This window comes from Chelonoidis abingdonii, chromosome 4 (genome assembly GCF_003597395.2).
Source record: "Chelonoidis abingdonii isolate Lonesome George chromosome 4, CheloAbing_2.0, whole genome shotgun sequence".
In the NCBI taxonomy this organism is placed as follows: domain Eukaryota; kingdom Metazoa; phylum Chordata; order Testudines; family Testudinidae; genus Chelonoidis; species Chelonoidis abingdonii.
In genome coordinates, this window is record NC_133772.1 from 127,139,974 (window position 1) to 127,164,088 (window position 24,115).

The window sequence follows — 24,115 nt, forward strand, 5'->3', positions numbered from 1 at the left end:
AGTAATGGATTTTTAATTTTTTTTTAAATGCTCTTTGAAATTGTTGGGCCATACTTTTTAAGCTACTCTCATTTTCTAGTTCTTAGAGATACGAACTTGAAAATCACATTTGTTTGAATTTTTACATAATATATTTAAGATGAAAGATGACTGTAACTAAAAGCCTTTTTTCAACTTACTTTGTGTGTAATTGATATTACTGTTTTCTCTGTATAGTTGGTTTTCCTTATGTGAATGTCTACATTTAAACTGAAGAGGAAAACCCTTAAAATAAAAGTGAAAAATGAATGTAAAACCAAAATTGGCAAGTGGGGCTTAGGTTGCATGGATTTTGGTAGTTTTAAATATTATACTTGCCCATCTTGTTGATTTTTGTCTTGGATACATTTATATTTAGTAAGTTTCTTAGAAGTAAATCACAGTTGAAAGAAATAACTGTGTAATATTATAAACATAATTAATGGTTTCATGCATACTAGATCAGATACACCTTAGTTTTTATGCAATAGACTGAGTTCCTGTCTCTCAGAGGTGCTGAATAGGGTACTACAGCAAGCTTAAGCAGAACACTGTGTCCACAAGCCATCTTTCGACCGTTGATTCCGAAGTAATAGAATGGTTACAACTAGCATCATCGAATTTCTAGCACTATAGTATATATTTGTCACATCATACATGGTTCCTGAGTATCAAATTATTACTTCTGTCTTCCACCAAATTCCATTATTGTGACCTAGTGTTGATAATTGGATAACTTCTAGCTATTGGTGTATTTATTTAAAATGAGAACAAATTATCATAACAGGAATAAGCTTTAATATATGCAATTTAACACCTATTTTCTTTGTTTGCATTTTTATGTTTTCTCTTGTAACTTTTGTCCATTGTCTGAATGTCTGTTGCTTATACAATAACTAGTTGTATATTTGCTCCATTAGAATCTTCCACAATCCGTAATAGAAAATGTTGGAGGAAAAATTTTTACTTTTGGATCCTACCGACTAGGGGTGCACACAAAAGGTAAAATTTACCTTGCTGCTTATGGAACAAAATTATGTATTTGACTTAATGAAGTATTTATAAAATGTCATATGTAAGACATTAGAAAAGTTATTTTCTATTTTGAAGTATCATGTGGCCATAGTAAGTATATGATTTCATTTGATGCCTTGAGGAGGGAGAGTCAGTTCAAAGTAAGATCCTGGAACCCTTTTTGTTCAAGGTCTGGGAGGTAAAAGGGCTAAGTTACAAAGAGATGCATATAATTTTGTTGTATGAGGAATGAGTATATCTGGATTCTCAGGACTTTAATGTAGAGTTACTGAAAACTGTTGTAAACCTCCCTTACCAAAGAGATATATGTAGGTATTTTCAATGTGTCCAGAGGTTGTAAAGACACATTAATTGTTCCTTTTGGAGTGCATCTTGAAATATCTTATACTTAGATTATAGCTGTATGAAGGATGACTATTGCATTTTCCTTTGTTGATAGAATGTTATATTGTAGGCTATTGCTGGTATTCTCTATGTATTTGTCTGTAGCCTCATGGTGTTTATGAACATGTGTTTTAGGAGCTGATATTGATGCATTATGTGTTGCACCAAGGCATGTTGACAGGAGTGACTTTTTCACCTCATTCTATGAAAAACTGAAACTACAGGAAGAAGTAAAAGACTTAAGGGTATGTTGGTCTTCTACCAAACGATTGTTAGGACACAAACGATGATGTAAAATTAGTGAACAGAAAAAATACAGAATAAATAAGTAAAGCAAAACTGGTTTACATCTATTAAGAGCAGGAAAGACTGCAGTCAATTCCCACAGGATTCACATCACGATTTTAGTTGACATAAACTGAAAATAGCTATAACTTATCTATTAAAATGATAGCATCTAACTTCTGCTGTCTATTAAGATTTGTCAGTTACTTCTATTTATTGCAATCATTTTGAGTCTGAAGGAGAAGAAATGTCAATATAAATTCTAAGGTTGTAGTAATTTAAATTTGTCATTGTGTTATTTGTGGATACTCTTTTCCATATTGAAAATAATATTGAACATTTATTTTTCCAGGCTGTTGAAGAGGCGTTTGTCCCAGTTATCAAATTGTGTTTTGATGGGATAGAGGTAAGGTTTAGCCAGCTGTCTGAGTCTGGTTTTACTGTAGTCATAATCAAAACGTTAACACTTTTAGGGTTCCCCGTGATGTGTGTGTAATTCCTGTTAGAGTTATATGTCAAGGCGACTGCTTGTGTGAACTGCCAGTCACATAAGGCTGCCTTCTGAATGTTGCAAGTATTAGTACTAATAGAGTACTTTCTGTCTGCAAGTCAATGACATATTCTTATGTTGTTTTTTTAACGAGTACTAGCAAAAATTAACACTTAATTATCCAGTCTTCAAACCAAAATTACTTCAAAAATTAAATCTCTTGGTAAAAGAGAACAAGGTGATCCTTTTGGTCCCAATATTTTCAAACTCCATTTAACATCTCTGACTGACTACACTGCCACGTTCTGTCTTTGCCTTGGTCTTTTGGCTTCTCCCTTTCTGCTTGCCTACTTCAATGAAACACAACTTTTTGCAAGTGGTGGTTGCCTTTTTTTTTAGGCCTCTTAGCAGAGATGGTGGGAGTTTCCAGAAATTCATTGTCTTGCAGCACTATTCTTTTCAAATTGCAGGACTTTTTTTTTTTGTTAGGGGATATTGTATGGACACAAGCAATTGAACTCAAGATAAGATTTATTAAAAACAGAAAACAGTAAAAGATAGTTTGCTAGATTTATATCTAGATTTACATTTTAGATATGGCATTTTCAGCTTAGTTACTGAAAAAACAGAAGTGAGTGGCTTACATCTCTTAAAAGATGTATGACCACCTATCAACCCATTAGCTTCCTTTGTTGATAATATGCCAACTCTCTGCTTCCAGAGATCTCTTATCAAATCCCTTTGACTGGGTTAGGTTATCCACTGGCAGATAGTTTAGGAGGTTCAGAATCCTTTGCATGGGAACACCCTGTCATCTTTTGCTCTTTTGAATCACAACGCCTCCCCCTGCCCCCAGGTTTAGCTTGGAGTTATGCTCCCTCATCCTGTATCCCTTCTAGTCAAGTCTCTCTCCTACCCCTTGTTATGAGTTACAAGAAGAGAGTGATTTCCTCCTCCTGCAGCTGGAAAGATTTTCCGTAATAGCATCTGTAAAGAAATACAAAAGCCAGAGTCTACAGCAGGAGTGTCAATACCAGTGCCCCAACCTGCAGCAGCTATTGGGATTTCTGACGCTCAGCCTCAACTCTCAATGCAAGTTCAGTGCCAGGCAAATCATTCACTTCTTTTCTGCAATTCAATGGTATTTGCAAGGAAAATTGTCTCAGACCGGTTTCCCTATTCAACTTCAGGTTGGATGAATTGGGTCGTTTCTTACATCCTAGAGTTGAATTAGAGGTAATATCATAGGAAGCAGGGCGGATGGTGAGCGCATTTCTTTAACGTTTGTTAGTGGTAAACACATTCAGGCTTAGGCCATTTAGTTTGTGGAAAGAGATTAGTTACCATAAAGGGAATAAGTGGTTTTTTTGTCGTGATAGAAAACTTGGTTAAAATAATTCACTAACTGATTGAGGGTTAAAAGTCAATTTTTGGTGTTTGTTTTTTTTTTTTTCTTTTTTTTTTTTAGATTGATATTTTGTTTGCAAGATTAGCACTGCAGACTATTCCTGAGGATTTGGACCTTCGAGATGATAGCCTACTTAAAAATTTAGACATTAGATGCATACGAAGTCTTAACGGTATGTATAAAACTTTGGATTTGTAAGTATCAGTTTCTCTGTCAAGTTAGTGTCTAATAGGATGTAGGGGAGAGAGGCAGTACAGTAGGTATGTAGCTGAGTTGCAAAGTTTAAGTGAACTCCTGGTGGCTCAACTTGCCTAGATTTAAAGTAACTTGTGCAAGCCAATACTATGATATGACATATTGAAAAATTGGCTGTTCTTTCTGTTAGATTCTTATGCCTCCTTGTCAAATCGTGTCTTAAACATCGAAGCCTCGAAACTTCAAATTGGGTTGGTTGTGGAGGTCTCACCTAGAGCACTAGTCACTTATTCATGATATATATATATATATAAGCAGTCTCTTCCGTGGCAAATTAAGAATGTCAAAACACTATTGATTTGAGGCCTACCTAGTATCAGGATTACTTGCCAGGTGCTGTCAGACCTTCAATGAATTTGGCAAGTTTTTATAGTTGATCTAACTTCTGAGGTGTGAAATAAGCATTTTCATTGATATATCAAAATGTTAGTGTAGATGAAAATTGCATTTTTATATAATGCAACTCTGTACCCGGGATCACATGTTTTGTCACAAAATAGATATAAAATGTGAAGTGAGGGCTCTTTTATTTCTGTGGCAAATTGGAATTTCTGACTGCTTCAAATAAATTTTAAAAATAGGCATTTTATTAGGTTAAATATGGAATAAAAATGTAATCAGGACAGTATTCCTTGTTCTGTTAAAGTCAATTTTAGTTGGCCTTCAAATTTTCGGCACCATTGTGCCTTCTTCTTGTGTGAAATGTCTTGTGAAGGGGCCTTGAACTCCTGGCTCCCACCAACTAGCTGTCTCCCTGAGTTTAACAGCAATAGTTGCCACCATACATTAACTAGAGGAGTTTAGCTAAAATTGGTGAAGCAGTTAAAGTTAGTACTATAGTGCATCCGTAAGCTTCAGAATTGGTACTCCACTGAGTTAATGGTATACACCTCTACCCCGATATAACGCAGGTTCGCATATAACACGGTAAAGCTCTGACACGCTGCTCTGAGCAGCGTGTTAAGGGTGTCGGGCCAGGCCAGGGCCGAGAGGTTTGATAAGGGGCAGAGGATCGGGGGGGAAGGAGCTGTGGGGGAGGGCACTTTTGGGGACCCCTCAGTCCCAGAGTCGTCCGGGGTATTAGCAGGGGAGGGGGCTTAGGGAAAGGGATCCCCCCGCACTCACCAGCAGCGGTGGAAGTGGAGCAGCCCGGCCCCAGCCTGCTCCACTCTGCCAGCTCCCAGCCGTAGTGCTCTGCTTCTTGCCGCAGGTGAGTACAGGGGGCAGGGATGTCCTTTCTCCCTGCACTCACTGGCGGCAGGAAGCAGAGTGGATTGGGTTGGGGCTACCTCGCTCCACCCACCGGGCAGGTGAGTGCAGAACCTTTCCCCAACTGCCCCCCAGCGACATAGCTGGGGCCGGGGTATGGAAAGCGGAGTGGGCTGGGGCCACGTCGCTCCGCTTCCCACCACAGGTGAGTGGGGTGGGGAGGGGAGGCATCCTTTCCCCAACCTCCCCACACTCACCCACGGCGGGAAGCGGAGTGCCGCAGCCGGAGCTGGCGGAGTGCAGTGGACTGGGGCTGTGCTGCTCTGCTTCCCACTGCTGCCGGTGAGTGCCTTTCGGTGGGGAGCTGGATGGGATAAGAGCAGTCGGGGACGGGGGTTGAGTAGGGGTGAGATCGTGGGGATGATTAGGGAGGGGGGCGGTCAGAGAACAAGAAAGGGTGGGAGTAAAGCAAGTTTGATATAACATGGTCTCACCTATAACGCAGTGAGTTTTTTTTGTCTCCCAAGGACCGCGTTATATTGGGGTAGAGGTGTTGTTTATATCTCTCAGAGCTGTTTGAGGCTGTTCCTTTGCAAACTCACCACTGCAATGGTTCATGTTTGGAAGATTTCACAACCATGAGGGCTATAAGCTTAATTTTTCAACATGATTGTTTATATTCTGCAGTCCAATTTTATGTCAAATTCCATAGCAATGAAATTGCTTAAATATCTGATCCTAGTTATAAGAAGTCAGTGTGCAATATCTCTGCTCTTCATATTTCTGTTGTGTTTATATACTGCTGTTGTGCAGGTACCTCCCTTTTTTGTATGTTGTTTTAATTTTTATTAGGGCTGTCAAGCCGTTAAAAAAGTTAATCATGCAATAAATCGCACAGTTAAACAATAGAATACCATTTATTTAAATATTTTTTTATTTTTAACATTTTCAAATATATTGATTTAAATTAAAACAGTACAAAATGTACAGTGCTCGCTTTATATTTTTATTACAAATATTTGCACTGTAAAAATCAAAATAGTATTTTTTCAATTCACCTAATATAAATACTGTAGTACAATCTTTGTCATGTAAGTTGAACTTACAAATATAGAGTTATGTATAAAAAGTAACTACATTCAAAAATAAAATGTAAAACTTTAGAGCTTATAAGTCCACTCAGTCCTATTTCTTGTTCAGCCAGTTGCTCAGACAAACAAGTTTGTTTGCATTTGCAGGAGATAATGCTGCCTGCTTCTTGTTCACAAATGTCACCATAAAGTGAGAACAGGCATTTACATGGAGTTCTGTAGCTGGCATTGCAAGGTATATACGTGCCAGATACGTTAAACATTTGTATGTCCTTTCATGCTTATCTGGCACGTAAATACCTTGCAATGCTAGGTACGGAACTCCCATGCGAACACCTGTTCTCATTTTATGGTGACATTTGTGAACAAGAAGCAGGCAGCATTATCTCCTGCAAATGCAAACAAACTTGTTTGTCTGAGCGATTGTCTGAAGAAGAAGTAGGAATGAGTAGACTGGTAGGCTCTAAAGTTATATAATGTTTTGTTTTTGAGTGCAGTTATGTAACAAAAATAAATCTACGTTTGTAAAATGCACTTTCACCATAGAGATTGCACTCAGTACTTGCATAAGGTGAATTGAATAATTTTTTTATTTTTACAGTACGTATATTTGTAATAAAAAATAATATAAAGTGAGCACTGTACACTTTGTATTCTGGGTTGTAATTGAAATCAATATATTTGAAAATGTAAAAAAAATCCAAAATATTTAATACATTTCAGTTGGTATTCTGTTTAAAAGTGAGATTATAACTGTGATTAATTGCATGCATTAACTGCGATTAATTGACAGTCCTAATTTTTTTATGAATTATCCTTTCTTCCCCAAAATTCTGCTGCTGTACAACATAATAAAAAGCATATGAAAATGTATTAAAAGCAAACACCCTTTTCCCATTCAAAACATAAGTGAGCCAAGTTTGAAATGTAATTTCTTGTTGTGCTCATCTTTAGTAGATTTGAAGGTGGAGTGAGGGCAGATTCTTTATCATTAACCATTGGAGATAACAGGTGCTTTCTGTTGGCCAGGTTGCAGGGTAACCGATGAAATTTTACATCTAGTACCAAACATCGACAACTTCAGGTTAACACTGAGAGCTATCAAACTGTGGGCAAAACGTAAGTTTAGTCTCAGAAAACAGGTTCTCAATAAATTCTTATCAGTGATGGCTGATGATGATGACTAACTCTCTTCTTCTGTCTTTTTTTCCCCTGCATCAACAGGCCACAACATCTATTCCAATATACTAGGTTTCCTTGGTGGTGTTTCCTGGGCTATGTTAGTAGCAAGAACTTGCCAGCTTTATCCAAATGCAATAGCATCAACTCTTGTACATAAATTTTTCTTGGTATTTTCTAAATGGTATGTTTTAATTTTAGATTACACTAAAATAAAATTGTTTGTAGACACTGAATTTTAGTCTTGTTTCTATGGCATTTCTTCAGCTGATATCAGGTTAAGTTGGTAGTTTACAAAGAATATTGCTGCCTCTGTTTTAGTGAATTGTGTTATATGGTAAGGTAGAAAACATAGCCTTTTGTTAAAGGTTATATGACATGCTATACCTCTACCCCGATATAACGCGACTCGATATAACGCGGGTTTGCATAAAAGCGGCAAAGCTCTGACACGCTTCTCTGAGGGCCGAGGGGTTGGATTAAGGGGCAGAGGATCTCGGGGGCAGTCAGGCTCCCCCCCTCCCCCCAGAGTCTAGGAGGTAGGAGCTGTGGGGGGGCAATTTTGGGGACTCCGCAGTCCCAAACTGGCACAGGGGATTAGTGGGGGGCCGGGAGCAGCTCGGGGGGAGGGGCTTGGGGAAAGGGATCCCCCCGCACTCACCGGCAGCGGCCGTATCCCTCCACTTCCCAGCGCCAGTGAGTGCGGAGGTCATCTGTTCCCCAACCTCCCCGCACCCACCGGCAGCGGGAAGTGGAGGGTCGTGGGTGGGAGGTGGCGGAGTGGAGCAGGCTGGGGCCATGTTGCTCCGCTTCCCACTGCCAGTGAATGCCTGTCAGGGGGCAGAGGTTGTGGGTAGGGGTCAGAGCAGTTGGGATAGGGAGCAGGGGGGTTGGGGAGGGGGTGAGATCCTGGAGGTGATTAGGGGCAGGGGTCTCTGGAGGGGGCGGTCAGGAAACAAGGAACGAGGGGGGCAAAGCAAGTTCTATACAACAGGTTCTCACCTATAATGCAGTGAGATTTTTTTTGTCTCCCAAGGACCGCATTATATTGGGGTAGAGGCGTACTCTTTAACCTTTTAAAAAAAACACAAACAAAAAGTAAAATTTTGCAGGTTTTTAACTGGAAGGTTTTAAAATGTGTGGGGTAACTCAGGACCTCTGTCACTTCTCAGATGTGACCCTTGCATTGTCCTAAATCCGAAAAAGCACGAAAATGTTCAAGAATTATTGTCTCAGAATATACATTAAGGGAATGGTGGTAGTATGCAAGGGAATTGTTCATCAAAATACAAAGTAAATTTGGCAAAACATGTAACTTGCAGAGAATAGTTGACTACAATTACCCTCAAGGATTGTATCTGTAACTTTGAGCTATGTGGTCCCTTGTGTGAGATGTTGAGGGAAACTTTCTAAAATCCTTGTACAAAATGACAACTAGATACTAAGTTCAGCATGTATGCTTTAAATTGCTAATATGAAGACCATTATTACAGTTCACTTTTTCTGAAAGTCCAGTGGCTTCATAGGGTCTGATGGCCCTGTATTTGTAGGGGTTTGATTTGTAAGTAACAAGTTGTTGACCTCATGTCACACGATGCTGATTCAGCATATTGATTGAAACTCCCTGTTTATGGGGTACTGTACACTCAAAGCATATGCATTGCCAGTTTTATGTGAGGACTTTAAAAACTGTTAATCATGTGCATTACCCAAGAGCATAATGCACAAATATTGAGAAACCCCATTGCGGGTAACTGTCATTTTTATAATACTAATTTTAAAAAAACTAATTGGTGGCTATTAGACTGGTAAATGTACTTCTTAACTGGCGGTGCTCTATAGGGTTAAGGGCATCTTGAAGAGAAGAACTGTTGCATTTCAGTTAGAAAGTGTTTCATTCGGCATGCTTTTTCTTTAATAATCTGGATGGAAAAACCTTTTAAAATTTAGTGCATGTAGTTCATAATAACTAATCATACAGCAATGTACCGTAGTCACAACTGATAGTTTCTTCTCTAGATTGTCAATGAACAGAACTAGCATGAAAACAGAATTAGTAGTACATCTTTTCAGAGGTGATTCTTTCAGTAATTCAGCCAGAGATTATGCATCTATTACAAGAGTGGTCAATGGTCTGTGGCCTGCAATGCGCAGGAGGTCAGACTAAATGATCAGGATGGTCCCTTCTGACCTTAAAGTCTGAGTATATTTGAAGAGCAATTTAAAGAAATTTACTTTACAGCTACTTGTTTGTTTCATTCCCTTAATTAAGAGGCACAGAAAGCGCTTTGTGCTGATGTGTTGGAGGAAATTGTTATAAATCCACGTAAAGTCTTTAGCTCAGCAACTGAAAACCGACAGTAGACTGACTTGACTTCAAGGGGGAAAAAGAAATCATCTGATGCTGAGCCAGGAGGGCAAAATGAAGAAGAATCACATTCAAACGTATTGTATGTTTTACAAAATAAGTCATCATGTCCTTTAGTCTTATTCAGTGCTACAATCTTTTTAAACAGGGAATGGCCAAATCCAGTGCTATTGAAACAGCCAGAAGAATGCAATCTTAATTTGCCTGTATGGGACCCAAGGGTTAGTGTATTATTTTTTCCCCCTATAAATTACATTGTACAGTAGAGTAAAATCATCTACTTAAAGAAACCCAGGGAAACTTTATTTTTTAGATTATAAATGAACTTGATGTGTGGATATTACATTTTCTTTTTGGTAACTTCATCTGCAATTCTTCTGTATTGCGCAGAACTTGAGTTTATGTTCTGTAAACTACATTTAAACTCCAGATTTTTCACTAATTATACTACTAGCAGAAAGTGATCTAAGTAAATGCTTGCTAAATGCTCCCTGTACAATTTTTATATAAATAGATGCATACACTAAAGCAATTTGTTAGAACATTGATCACACTTCTTCACGACATTTCACTTTCTGGGTGATTAATTTATTTTCAAAATTGTGTTTTAACTGCTGTGGTGTATTTGTTGTAAATTTTGCAATAATATGTCCTTTGTGGTTTGGACCAGAGGGGAATACAAATATTAAAAAACAAAACAAAACTAACTTTGCCTTTCTTTCAGTTACCATAATTTTGACCTCTCTACTTCGTAGTATCTCCATCATTTATATTTTTCAGTTTTAAAAGACGAAAAACATGCAAGGACTCAGAATAACATCCTATGTTAAACATAAAACTATTATTATTTAAGGTGTAAATAGATGGTATTGTCAAATGGGAAATGTACTATTTAGGGTTCTTACGGTGGGTGGACCAGTGTGAGCACAATAGGCTTGAAGACTGTACTGGATGACCTATGTTTTTAAAATATATTTTCCACTTGCTTTGACAAAAGTCTACATTTAAATAGCGTCTGGGTTGTGATGTAAAGTAAGATTAAAACAATGTTCTTAAGTCACCCTATTGTTCCTGTTGTAGGGGTTTGAGGTCAGTGTGTGATGTTACGAACCATATGTGCTGTAGTAGCTAAACAAAACAGGGTAAGTTAAGGACAGGGTTTCAACCTTAACTTTAAATTTACAACTTGACAAAACACAAGATCACTAGCTTAACGTTATTTAAATGTAGTTTTGTCTTTGCTGTTTCCTTCTTTTATTTCTCCATTTGCTGGTTTTTAATAAAGGATATATTAACACAAGTGCTGCTTCTCTCAGGATGCACAGAGCCTTTCCTCTTAGACTGGCTCTTTATTTTCAGTAGTGTTATAGGAATAAATCATACATCATATTTCAAAGGGTTTCAAGACAGCTGTTTCTCTGAAAGTGTCCAAGGTGCTCAAGTGGTAACGAGGTACTCGTGTTTCAGTATGATCACAGCTTCTGTTGCAGATGTAATAATAAATTCACCACTGATCTATTTCAGTTGGTGTTTTTTAGCTTTAAAAACTACCCAGTATTGACAGTGAGGCATGCAGATAGTTTATGATCTTCCCTGTTCCATTTTAGTTTGGAATAACTTCCACAATATAGTTTACCTGTAGGAATATGCAGACAAGATGTTATCCTTGAGTATTCTCAACTTCTGTTCACAGTTGTTCAGTCTAATTTGTATACTGCGATCTCATTTGTTACGTTGGAATTTAAGATTCATTTTAGCAAAGAGAGAATTCCAAATTTTTTTATTTTGTGTGTGCTTGAAGAAAACTGATTGGCTGTTGTTATATATAGGTAAATCCCAGTGATAGGTACCATCTTATGCCTATAATTACACCAGCATACCCACAGCAGAACTCTACCTACAATGTGTCCGTTTCTACACGGATGGTCATGGTTGAGGAGTTTAAACAAGGTAAGTATTATCTTATGCTCTTATATATTGCAAAAGATTTTAAAATAATTCCATCATAGGCACAACATTGTTTTAGAATAATTAGTTGACAAGAGGCGTCCTTCCTAAAACGACTGATTCAGTCAGTCATCTTTGCTTCATATTTTGTCTGTAACTTTGAAATTTAATAGAATATTTATAAAAATTCCTATTTCCTCCTTCCAGAAATTGATCATTATTAATTGGAAAGTAACATTCTCTGTAAGTGGGAATCATAGCCTGACAATTGGTTCTTTCTAGGCTGTATCAGTGGTCTTACAGTCTGCATTACCATGTGGAAGACTGCAGTGCAATTCTGTCGTCTTTGCTCACAGGTGCTAGTGGTGCTAAAGAGGCAGTATGCATAGCTCTTTAAGAAAATTGGGAGAATGGTACCTTTCCTTAATTGAGTTAAACCTCTGACAGTCAAAGGACATTTGCTGAGACAGATGATGCCTTGATGCACATGGGGAAATACTGATAATTCTCATCATGGTGTTGTGCTTACTCTCCCATTTCTAACAGTCATCTGTCGCAACATGTAACCCTCATCCCGAAGAGGATTTAAGCCCTATAAGGAAAACCTTTTCCTCCTTCCTGGGTTTAGCACATTTCCTCTATGGCATGTTCAGCCTTATTCCAAGAAAGTGAACAAGAACCAGGAGAGAATAAAATTCTCTGGTGGTGTAGTAGAGCTTTGCAACACAATAGTCTGGTCCAATTAACCTTGTAAGAAAATTTTTAACAACACACACTGAGTAGCTGATTACCATACATACAAAATATCACTGGGAGCAAAGTTTGTTGGAAGAGAAGACCATTGGATTAAAAAAAAGCAAATTAGCAGTTAACTTGAAATAACCATTGTGTAGCTTATGGACTGTTTTTGTGGATACTTGGTGTGGATCAACTGTGTGAAAAAGATTTAAATGTGTTTTTATAATTCAGGTCTTGCTATCACAGATGAAATTTTGCTGAGTAAGGCAGAGTGGTCCAAACTTTTTGAAGCTCCAAACTTCTTTCAAAAGTACAAGTATGTATTTTATGGCATGGCAGACATGTTTAAGTTTTTTTATCATTTACAAAACAAAATTAATGGTATTTTATAGACAGGCACTTGCATCAGTAGCATTAAGTATGGTTGAACACTTCCATTAGAAACCTTTAAAGTGTTATCTTTTTAAAACAAAACAAAACAAACCTGAAAGTTGTCCTTTTTGTTGGAGAGTGTTTCTCCTGGTTAATTTTGAGATCAGTTTTGCCTTTTTCTTATCAAAAATTAAAGTAACTTAAGTTACATGATTATACTGCTTTTCTTCTTTTCCATAGTATAATTGAACACCACCTTGATAGACCATGATCAGATATGCAGAATGTTACTGGAGAGCTATAGAATTACTAGGTTAAAACTAGGATACTTGAGTTAGAAGTTGGTTTGACCAATTGCTGAAATGTTCTAAGTGGTGGTAATGAGCTACTATTGTCGATAGATTCCCAAAATGAAGTAAAGTAAAATGAAGTCTGCCTCTCCACAAAGAAAATATTTTTTTGAGGAAATTAGCCCTGGAAAGTAGATATTTAAGACTGTTCCACTAGAAAGATGTATCTTTTACCATAATCGTAAACAACATAAATTTTAATAATACAATGTATCCTTTAGTATATCTGGCAGCTCGATGGACTGTAAAGTTTTTACTAGTTTTTCCTCAATAAGAAATAAAGTTGATCAATCAAGGCTTCAGAATATATTAATCTTTATTGCAGCTAGTTTATTTCTAACTGCCATGTAATGTTTTTACATTAGGGAAAAGACTTGCAGAATTTTTACCCTTAAACATTTATTTTTGAGAGAAATCTACGAAACGAATTCTTGAGGCTTAACAGACATTTTAAGGGTTCCTACTGGTATGTTGTGGTTGTAGGGGAGAAGCTTGTTTAAATGTATACTGAATTTGCTGGAAAATGTAATTTATAATAAATACAGATTATTAAACTATATGGACTACATTTTATTTGCCCTCAATTTTGTTGGAGACCCACTTTTGGAGTTAAGATTAAATATTTTCTGCCATTCTGTTCCTGTTTTGGGTGGTTATGTATTAATCAAACAAGATTGAAATATACAGTTTTCCCCCATTAAAAAAAGACTGATGACCATCATAATGTGTCTGTGTTTTGTTTCTGTATCTTTTGCATGATAAAAGTTTTAAAACACATGAACAGCTTTTATGTTGTATCTTGGCGATTCAGTTTGAAACCTTTTAATGGATTTCATTAAGGTGATTTCATTTTTTTATAAAGTGAATTTTTGTTTGCACTCTGTTAGCACTACCCTCTAAAAAGGCTGAAAGTACACCCCTTTCCAGTTTGCCAAATGCTCTCTCCTGGTTTTGAAAGTAACAGATGCTAACAGGACTGAGTTCACTTGAAATAAGACCCGTTTAATATAGTTTTATATCCTGGCATGTGCACCAGCATCAGTAATTACAGCAGCACAGAAATGGACATAGTCACTGCAATCAGTGAGTGCTCAAACTTCGTAGGTTCTACTTAAAAAGACTCACTTTCCAATTTCTTGACTATGGAGTGGTACATGGAAGCCTATTATTATTCAGAATTGGGAGGACTTTGAAAGTAATAATTACAATGTATAGAAGAGAATTATTGGTCTTCTAAAACTTTGATTAATCAGTTTTAATAACTCTAAATACAAATGCATTATCTGTAATAATAAATAATAAGAAACTTGGGCTACTTTGGCCAAACCTTTTGATCTGAAAACTAGATTTATTTTTTTTTTCAACCTTGTTTTTATCCTTGTACGGTTCAAACCTCTTATTGCTGAAACTTAAACATGTTTGGTGCTGTACAAAACACAAGATGACATGGTTTCTGCCTTGAAGTTCACCTTTTAAAATAATTTAGCAAACCTGTTTGACTCTTACCCATAAATGCATAGATTTAAATACATGCATCACTATTAATGAGAATTGCCTTGGTAAACAATACATCAGCAGCAGAATAGACAGTTAATTTTTCCCAAATGACTTTTTAATTTAAGTGGATTCCAAATAGTCTAGAGAACTTTGGGGGTTACTGTATATCCTGAATTGCAGGGGATTTGAAATAGAAAAGATTGTCTGATTTGTCTGAATAATTGACCAAACTCGCTTCAAATTTGAGAGGCCAGAGCTCAGGCTATTTGCACTTGTTACTGTTTCCATTTTCTAGATGGGAGAACTGTGTTAAGCAGACAACAGAAAACATCACATCTGGACTGTGTGCCTGTACAAAAATTAACAAACAAAAAGTTACCAGCATGGTGTAATATCTGACTTTAGTTACATGACAAAGTGAAATGGTTCAGACTCTTTCCATTTTAGAGTTTAAAAAAAAAAAGTGTATGGTAATAAAATACATATACAATGACTTTAAACACATTGTACAAACTTTAGTAAATAATACCAGTTGTAATAAATATAGAAAACTTTAAAGAGGTACTTTACTTATTAATGTATCTTGTGCACATAATAGGACTTACATTTATTGACTAAATATAACTAAACCTAGATATGGAGAAACCTTATTTAAAGTAGGCAAGTCTGGATGGGTACCTTCAATTGTTCATTACAATATTTTTTCCAAAACATTCTGAATGAAAGAGGCACAATAGGATGTATGGCTTTTAGCTTTTTATGTGATTATGGATATTAAAAATGGGGTGCAGTTCACTAAATTTTCATTCAGTAGTCTTGATTTTAAAAAAAAATTGTTCAGGAAGAGGCATAATGGAGGAAAACTCAAATGTTTCTGAAAGGAATATACTGTACTTCCCAGTAGTGGTCACACTGCTAAAAAATTATTGTAATAGCTGGATTATTATTTTCTTCTGACCTCATGGTAAAGCAACAAAGATCTTGTAAAGTTAAAAAGATTATGTAAGAATATCAGGTATTGAAAATTACAATAAGATTATTTGCTATTAGTCATAGGACCCATGACAGTTTGTAAGGAGTAATGTTTTGTGAAGCACCAGTGGCTGGAAACTAATACTCTCTCACTGGAAAGCTGGAAATACTGGATATCCTGTGATGAAATTATTTCTCACCCTGCTATGCAACACAAAATCCTACCTTAATCACAAAATCTGGTTATCTTGATTTTTCCCTCCCTTCTCCTCCTCAATTCCAACCTGCATTCACTGACTCTGTGTAAACAAATATTGTTAATAGACTTGAGTTTATTTAAAATCTGGATTTCAGTAACTATGGTTTAATTGTTTGAGATTTATAATCAGAATATGAAACATCCTTCACTAACCAAGCAAGGATTTTAGATTTATCAAGCCACTTTCACAGAGTTGTTCTTAAAGGCCTTTAAAGCTCCATTAAAGAGCAGCTTTCAACAAACCACTAGAAAATGAGTGTTTTTAAATACCTGGAAATATGTCCACTTCACTATAAAAATCTTCTATGAGTAAGGTTCATTTCCCATTGAGAGAGATTCTGTTGGTGTGTCAAGTAGAACAATTTAAAAAATCTAGTATTCACTAAGAGGAGTTGGTATTAAAATTACGTAACAGTATAAAGTCAGATAATGTAGTAATATTTAAAAGAACCTCATTTTCTGCTTCAGGTGCATGAATTTTTGTGCAATAAGATTGCTGAATTTGTGGAATAACACTCTGGAAAGAATCAGTTACTGTCTGTAACTGACATTGCACGTTTCTAAGTAGTGTTTTAGTTCTGTGGAATTTAAATGGCTTATTAGTGTTTACTCACAAGTACATTGTTAAAAATGGGTAAAATTGTTTACTAAGACAGAGCATTTTAGCATCAAGTGCTTCATGATAATACTAACATAACCAAATGAATCTTATAGTAAAATTTCATTTTAGCCACTTTAAAAAGAGAATAAATTTCTTCCTCCATTACCCCCTTTCATTTCTTAAAGTACAAGCCTTTGAATTGTATTAGTCCAGAATACTTTTAGCCCATTTTTCCCCTTAGACCAATCAATATGAACGCACATACCTTACACTGATCTATTGGTTTTAAGTTACATTTATAGGGACTTGTAGACTGACCTCACAATTTTCTGGACAGTCTTCTTTATCCACTGACTTAAAAAAAATATCAGTATGTTTAACCATGAAATATGCTATGATACAGCCCCTAATCTTCCTGTCTTTAAAAAATTAGGCCCCAATCCAGAAAAGATTTAGATATGCATTAATTTTACAAAGTGTGAGTAAACCTATTCAGTGTATAAATTTACGTTGCTAAATCTTTGCAGGTTCAGGTCTTAGGCATGTAAAATGGAGCTTTTGAGATCATTTTACAAGATCATCTTGAAATTATTATTCCATTAATCTTTAAAAAAAAAAAAAAATAACCAAAATTTAATTCAGTCCTTGTCTTTAAATGAAGTTCCCTTGACCGTTCACTTCCCTTGAGCTTAACTATTCTAGTTCTTCCTTCATTAAAAATATTTTGGAGTTTTATGCAGTTAGAGATTTTTGACTCAATATATTGAAAACCTGTAAAGATTATTCTAGAGTAAATCCTGAGGAAAAGACTCTTTAGGAAGCTTCAGGAAAAATTGTTTGGAAAAACTCTTAAAGTTGACACTACTTACTACATTTCATGGCTATATTTACCTTTTTGATAAAATACTCAAACCAGTGTATCAAATCAGTCATCTACCTATGTCTTGAGAAATAAGGTAATTGTGACTAAAACATCAGACTTCCCTATGGCTGCACTCTGTATATTTGTTTTTATTTGTATTTCTTTCACTTGCACAAAGTGAGCAGCCTTCTGCAATTCACAGTTTAAGTCATAGTCTCACTTAGTTGAGATTCCGGCTTAAGTGCTACTGTATTTCCATGCATTTATTACCCTTTTGTTGATATTAATGCAGCTGTGGACATCAGTGTGAGTTGAAATTTTTTTGGAAAAAAAATCTAATACCATACTCATCTGCAGCCTCTTGTAGATTGTTTAAGCTCTTTATTATAAGGTGCATATTATTTTTAACTGTTTGTTTTATTCTTCTGTCTGGGTTTGTAGCTTAAGCTAATAAGGATGTTAATAACTGTGAATGTCCAGTGTCAGACATACATAGAATAGCCTGTTGTCTTTATCTCCAAAGGCATTACATTGTACTTCTAGCAAGTGCACCAACAGAAAAACAGCGACTAGAATGGTGAGTATCATGCATGCTGTTTTTTTTAATTCTCCAAATTTCAAAATAATTTTATCCAACCAACCTGGGACGTAAATGAACAAATAATACATATTTTACAAAAAAAAAAAAAAAAGTGAAGATTCTGTGTTCCAGAATTAAATAGATGCAGACAGTTAATTTTATTGCTCATCTTTCATTAATCCAGAGATTCATTAAGGAAACAGGATGAAGGAGAATATTATTGGCTGCAGTACTCTATTTAAAAGAACCTGCAAAGGTTTAAAAAGATATTACCTTGAATTTTATGATGTATAGAGAAGGCCTGAATAGCTAGATATCATTCTCTCTCCCTTGGTTTTTATTTGGGACTCTCAGATATTTGAGTTCTCTCACCTTAGTTGAAGTGGCAGAGGTGTTGAATCTTCAACAAATATATCTTTTTCTCACATGTTTAGGTATTAGAGTAAAATAACTGTTTAAAAAAAACCAAACAGACCTTTATTTGAATATAAATTAATGCCTCTCTCAATTTGCAACCTTCAGCCCTTCCTGGCTAGGGTAATATTTGATTTCTGAAGACTTACCAATGCATAGTATTTTAATTACTACACCCAGCAAAATCTTTCATTGTTAGTGTCATTTTGGGTACAGGCAGTTTGGACAAGGTCATCATAACTTCAAGATACGATGATGTGGAATTCCACTGAACAAAGCTACGTGGCTTTGTTGGAAAGTAATATTAGAATATTGGTCTGGAGTGAGCTTATCTGGCCGGGTAGTTAGTTACTTGATATTTCCAGATATTGGTATAATCAGAACTATTTGACTTTTTTCCTTCCAGAAGTGTTTAGTTGTATTTCAGGTATTTTTAAATGGCCACTTATTAGTAAGTTTTTATTCATTCAGGGTGGGCTTGGTGGAGTCAAAAATCCGCATTCTAGTTGGAAGCTTGGAAAAGAATGAGTTCATTACACTGGCTCACGTGAATCCTCAGTCATTCCCAGCACCCAAGGAGAATCCTGACAAGTAAGCCAGATCCTCGCTCCTTAATTCAATAACTGAAGGACATTTTATGCAGATAATTGTAAATTTACGATGTACGTTATTCAAATCTTTTACTGAAATGAATGAACAATTAATTGAAAGTAAAGTTGGCTAATGACTTGAGTTGTCAGCAGTTATTCCCTTTAAGTGAAAATCACTTGACTTGCATACAGATATTTTTGTAGCAGTAGGAATACCTTAATGGAGTGATACAACTTCACTAATTAGCACAGTATGTACTGTGCAAAGTTGCCATAATACTAACCTCGGTATACCCCTCTTGTACTGCAGTTGTCTGGGTGACTATTATCAAAGTCTGTTATGCTTTTATTAGTAGCAAGGAGAGTCAAGCAAGAATCGCAGACTCAGTCTCTTATTGATTTCATTATCAGTCTAAAACAGTTTAGTTAGATTTGGAGTTTTGAAATACATCTATAACTAATAGTTTTTGTACTTTAACTTACCAGTGATTAATGTTTTAGGAAACAGTAATGTCTGGTATCCGAAGGAAGAAAGCAAGTGCATGTTTCAAAACTGACTTTAGGATGTTTGGCGAGTTCTGGTTCTATTATTTTGCTTTCCAGACTGGTAGGACTGTATTTTGGGGTATGTTTTGTGTTTGTTTTTTGGTCAGAAAACTGCACTTGACTTGGTGTTTTCTATATATCAGTTGCCATAGCCAGATTAGTGAGAGGTTATTTATCAAGTCTGAGGTTGGGAAATAATTTTTTGTGAACAGTTCAATGTATATTTTTGCAGATGTAACATTTTGACTTTGTGTTGTCTGTAGCGTGTAAAGCATTTTCATATTGAATTTAGCTTTAAAATCAGTGCTCATTTCATTATGAAATATCTACAGAAAGTCCATGTGAACTTCTACATAGGCTGTTCAGCAAGGCAGTGGCTTCTTGGATTGGGCCCATTGGTGGCTGCTATAAGCATAATTTAGTTACATGCCCAAAAAGTGAATTTGGGCAAGAGTATTTATAGCTCTGTCTAAAATAAGAAATTACTAGATAAAAAAAAATTGTGATTAATCGCCCGATTAAACAATAATAGAATACCATTTCTTTAAATAGTTTGGATGTTTACTACATTTTCAAATATTTTATTTCAATTACAACATAGCATACAAAGTGTACAGTGCTCACTTTATTTTTTATTACAAACATTTGCACTAGAAAAAACTTCAGTTCACCTTATTGAAGTACTGTAGTACAATCTCTTTACCACGAAAGTTGAACTTACAAATGTAGAATTATGAAAAAAAGAATAACTGCACTTAGCAATAAAACAATGTAAAACTTTAGAGCCTACAAGTCCACTCAGTCCTACTTCTTGTTCAGTCAATCACTCAGACAAATAAGCTTGTTTGCATTGGTGGGAGATAATGCTGCCCAATTCTTGTTTACAGTGTCACCTGAAAGGGAAAACAGGTGTTGGCATGACATTGTTGTAGCCAGCATCACAAGATATTTATGTGCCAGATGTGCTAAATATTTATATGTAGTGCTTCTGTGGTATTGGGATTCATCTGTAGGTATTTCACGGCTAAGTCTTTTTAGACAAAAAAGCATCTGGAAGTATTTTAAACATAAACTTCCCATTCAAAAGACCTGAACTATTGCTGCTTTGCTCCATTAACTTTTTCTGAACTGTATCAATGTCTGGAATAATTCAATAAATTCTTCTATAAAATCAATATATTTATGACCTGTTCAAAAGAGTCCTTGCCATGGATATGGGAAGATTTTACCTCAGGATTAACATTCAGTAGGAGAGTGAATTGTGCCAGGAGGCTTTTATTTTTCTCTTGCTGCTGCTGGATTAGCCTTTTGTATACTATTTTGTATTTGTCTTTAAAGGAGTCTTGGCTTTTTGAAGGGGTAAGATTTTTTTTTTTTTTTAATCTCAGAAAGTCAGTGCTCTGGACATGAGAGAGGGCGAGAGTTCTGCAGGAGAGAGGTGAATTCTTGATGTTGCTCTGGTTGGGTTGGGTTTCTGAGCTCACCAGGTTCACCTCCTGTCCGAAGAGAGTTTCATCTTAGAAATCTGCATTCAGTGTTGGAGGAGGATAGGGGAGTGGGGAAATAACCAAAGACTTGTGCAGGACGAGGGTCTGGAAGGACGGGGTCACAACGGGGAAGAGCACAATAACTTTTGCAGGAGGAGGCTGAGGGAATGTCTTGCTGCTGTTTCAGGAAAGGTAGCTTCTGGTATTGGGCTCGCCTCCTTTTACTGAGCTAGGTGGGCTCCCTTCAGCTGAGTGAGCCCTTGTTTGCAAGGGAGGGTGGATTTTACCTCAGGGACTCATCATACTACAGGGAAGGAGAGGCTGGTATAGGGAGGCTGAGCTCACCAGGCCTATGTTCTCTATGAGGCACTCCCGGAGTTAGTGGCTGGGTAGGGGCAATGGGGCACGACTCAGGGGGGCTGGTCCCACAAGTGAGGAGCCAGCCAGGCATAGTAGGGTGCGGGGCTAGCTAGGGTGACAATATGTCCCGTTTTGGCCAGGACAGTTCTCTTTCTCAGCTCTGTCCTGGCCATCCATACTTTTTCACCAAAACTATACGTTTGCCCTGGCTTCAAGGCAGAGCAGAGCGTGACAGCTTCTGCACGAGGGTCATCTGAAGGCAGCATTGCCCGCCAGCAGGAAAGCAGAGAAATTTGCTGGTGGTGGGCAATGCTGGCTTCAGTGCTGACCACTGGGTGGCGCAGAGCTGGCTGGGGAGGTGGGGAGGGAATCCTCCTCCACCAGAGGAGGTGCAGAGCTGGGAAGGCGGCGATTCAGCCCCAGCTGCAGGCAGCACGGAGCTCAGCAGGCATGGGGGTGAGGGTCAGCTCCAGAGCTCGGACGGGGCTCAGCCCCAGCTGCAGGCGGCTCAGGTGGAGGTTGTCGGCTCCCAAGTTCTGGGGGCATGGAGCTCGGGAGTGGAGATCAGCCCCAGCTGTGGATGACACAGGGCTGGTGGGGGGAAGACCCTACCATGGGCAGTACGGAGCTCGGGGGCGGGGAGGCTCAGGCTCAACCCCAGCTCCAGCCATCTTCAGATGCTTTGGGGCTCAGGAGGGGGTTGAGTTCCCAAACCTGGAGAGGCAGGATCATCCCCAGCTGCAGGTGGCATGGGGGCTGGGGGGAGAGACCCTGCTGTGGGCAGTGCAGAGCTCAGGGGGGCTCCACCCCGGATGCGGGTGGCAAAGGGTGGTTGGAGGCATGGGGCAGGTGGCTGGGGCGAGCCCTGCAAGTGTGGGGGCAGCTCGGGTGAGCCCCTGGCTGTCCTGTTTTTATTTTTAAAAAATATTTCTTTGCTGGAGCTGGCATGAGAACCATATCTTTCTGTAGCTTCTTCTCTTTCCGCCCGCCCTTTGGTGGTGGCTTGCCTTACTGCGCCTGACCTGAGGTAGGTTCTTCAGAACAGCTGATGTTGCCCCCCTCACCATTGCCTGTGATTAACGCGCATTTAAAAAGATTAACGCGTTATTTATGCTGTGCGTTAATTGTACGTGTTAATGGCAGTTAACTGACAGTCCTAGAAATTACCTGTTTAAAATAGTTACTAACAGATTCTCTTGAAACAGGGCTGAAAATGGTCTGACTAATGCTGTAAACATGTCAAAATCATTTTCACTTACAAAAAACATATTTGAAATTAGTTTTGCTCTGCCTACACTAAGGCCATGTCCACACTACAAACTTATGTCGACTCAAGTTATGTCTGTATACATCCACCCAGTTAGTACGTCACTTGTGCACATGCATACTTGGCTCTTTGTGTTGGCAGTGCATGTACTCTCCAGGAATGTTTGTTTTAATGCGGAGTGTAGTGCATTATGGGTCGGTATCCCATTGTGCAACCTGCCATCATCAAGTGCACTGTCCTTTGGGAAAATTTGGCAATGCATGGTAGGGCCAAAACGAATCACCCAAGAGGTGACTGGGAGCAGTGGGTCAACTTCCCAGTTTGTAGCTGTGTCCATCCCATAATGTTGTTTGTATCCAATAGGTTTTTTTACCTTTTTTTCAAAATTTCACAAACCTACATGGCCCTCCTTATTGTCCACTATCTCTGACAGAAGCATAGAGCCTGCACAACTCTTCATTATCATCTTGAGCATTGCAAGCACAGGGCACACGATCCTGGAGTATTTGCAGAGCTTCAAGAAGAATTCAATCAGTGGGGATCATGACATTTCCTTGGGGACTGATTGCTGTGGGGCATAGTGATGATCAATTCAAGATTATTGATGGAGTTCATGGAGCAGCTGTAGTTGGTGGAGCACTGTTTCTGGGTCTGAGAAACAAGCACTGGTTGGTGGGATGGCATCATAATGCAGATTTGGGATGAAAAGCAATGGCTGCAAAACTTTTGGATGCACAAAATCCTAAATCTGTGTACTAAGCTCTCCCCAGCCTCTCAGCACAGGGACACGAAAATGAGAGCTGTACTGGCAGTGGAGAAGCGAGTGGCACATTTCCACAGTGTGATTGCAAAGTCAGTTTGCTAATGGTCAGTCAGGAATCAATTTGGGGTCAGGAAATCAATTGGAGAGGCCACTGGGGCAAATGTGAAGAGGCATTAATCACTTCCTACTACGCAGGACTGTGGCTCTGAGCAATGTGCAGGACATAGGAGGATGTACAGCAGTTGGGTTCCCGAACTGCAGTTGGGCAGTAGACAGCACACAGCCCTATTTTGGCGCCAGACCACCTTGCCACTGAGTACATCAAGAGAAAGGGCTACTCTTCTGTGGTTGTGCAAGCATTGCTTGATCACTAGGGATGCCTCACTGACATCAGTGTGGACTGGTCAGGGAAGGTGCATGGTGTGCTCTCATCCTCAAGAATAGGGGACTGTTCAGAAAGCTACAAGCGAAGACTTTCTTTCCCAACTGGTGGATTAGCACTGGGAATATTGAAATGCCAGTAGTGATCATGGGGACCCAGCCTATCCCTGGCTCATGAAGCAATATGCTGGCCACCTTGACAGCACCAAGAAACAGTTCAACTACTGGCTCAGCAGATGGAGAGTGACAGCTCAGTGTGCTTTTGAAGGGTCGCTGGTGGTGTTTACTCACAAGATTGGATCTCTATGAGAAAAATATCCCAGTGATTATAGCTATGGGCTATGTCCTGCATAATACATGTGAAGCAAAGGGGGAGAAGTTTCCATCCAGATGGAGGGCAGAGTGAA

The 24,115-nt window shown here is 38.0% G+C and overlaps 1 protein-coding gene and 1 long non-coding RNA gene across 4 annotated transcripts in view; one reads left to right on the forward strand and one right to left on the reverse strand.

Annotated features, from left to right (window-relative positions):
- Positions 1–24,115, forward strand: part of PAPOLA (poly(A) polymerase alpha) — a 98,329-nt gene that overhangs the window by 39,704 nt on the left and 34,510 nt on the right. For 2 of the 3 annotated variants that reach the window (XM_032769493.2, XM_032769494.2), the window contains exons 4-14: positions 939–1,020; positions 1,573–1,682; positions 2,075–2,128; positions 3,681–3,792; positions 7,205–7,294; positions 7,400–7,538; positions 9,871–9,943; positions 11,552–11,672; positions 12,639–12,723; positions 17,844–17,897; positions 18,786–18,905. In XM_032769493.2, coding sequence (XP_032625384.1) covers positions 939–1,020; positions 1,573–1,682; positions 2,075–2,128; positions 3,681–3,792; positions 7,205–7,294; positions 7,400–7,538; positions 9,871–9,943; positions 11,552–11,672; positions 12,639–12,723; positions 17,844–17,897; positions 18,786–18,905 — 1,040 coding nt within the window. Of the gene's footprint in view, positions 1–938; positions 1,021–1,572; positions 1,683–2,074; positions 2,129–3,680; positions 3,793–7,204; positions 7,295–7,399; positions 7,539–9,870; positions 9,944–10,802; positions 10,865–11,551; positions 11,673–12,638; positions 12,724–17,843; positions 17,898–18,785; positions 18,906–24,115 lie in introns of those variants that run through there. The other variant, XM_032769495.2, reaches the window with a different exon arrangement.
- Positions 11,027–17,069, reverse strand: LOC142046788 (uncharacterized). Its single transcript, XR_012655835.1, has 3 exons — positions 15,824–17,069; positions 14,862–14,975; positions 11,027–11,358 (listed from the first exon to the last, which is right to left on the reverse strand). It is a non-coding gene; the product is annotated as an uncharacterized LOC142046788 (long non-coding RNA).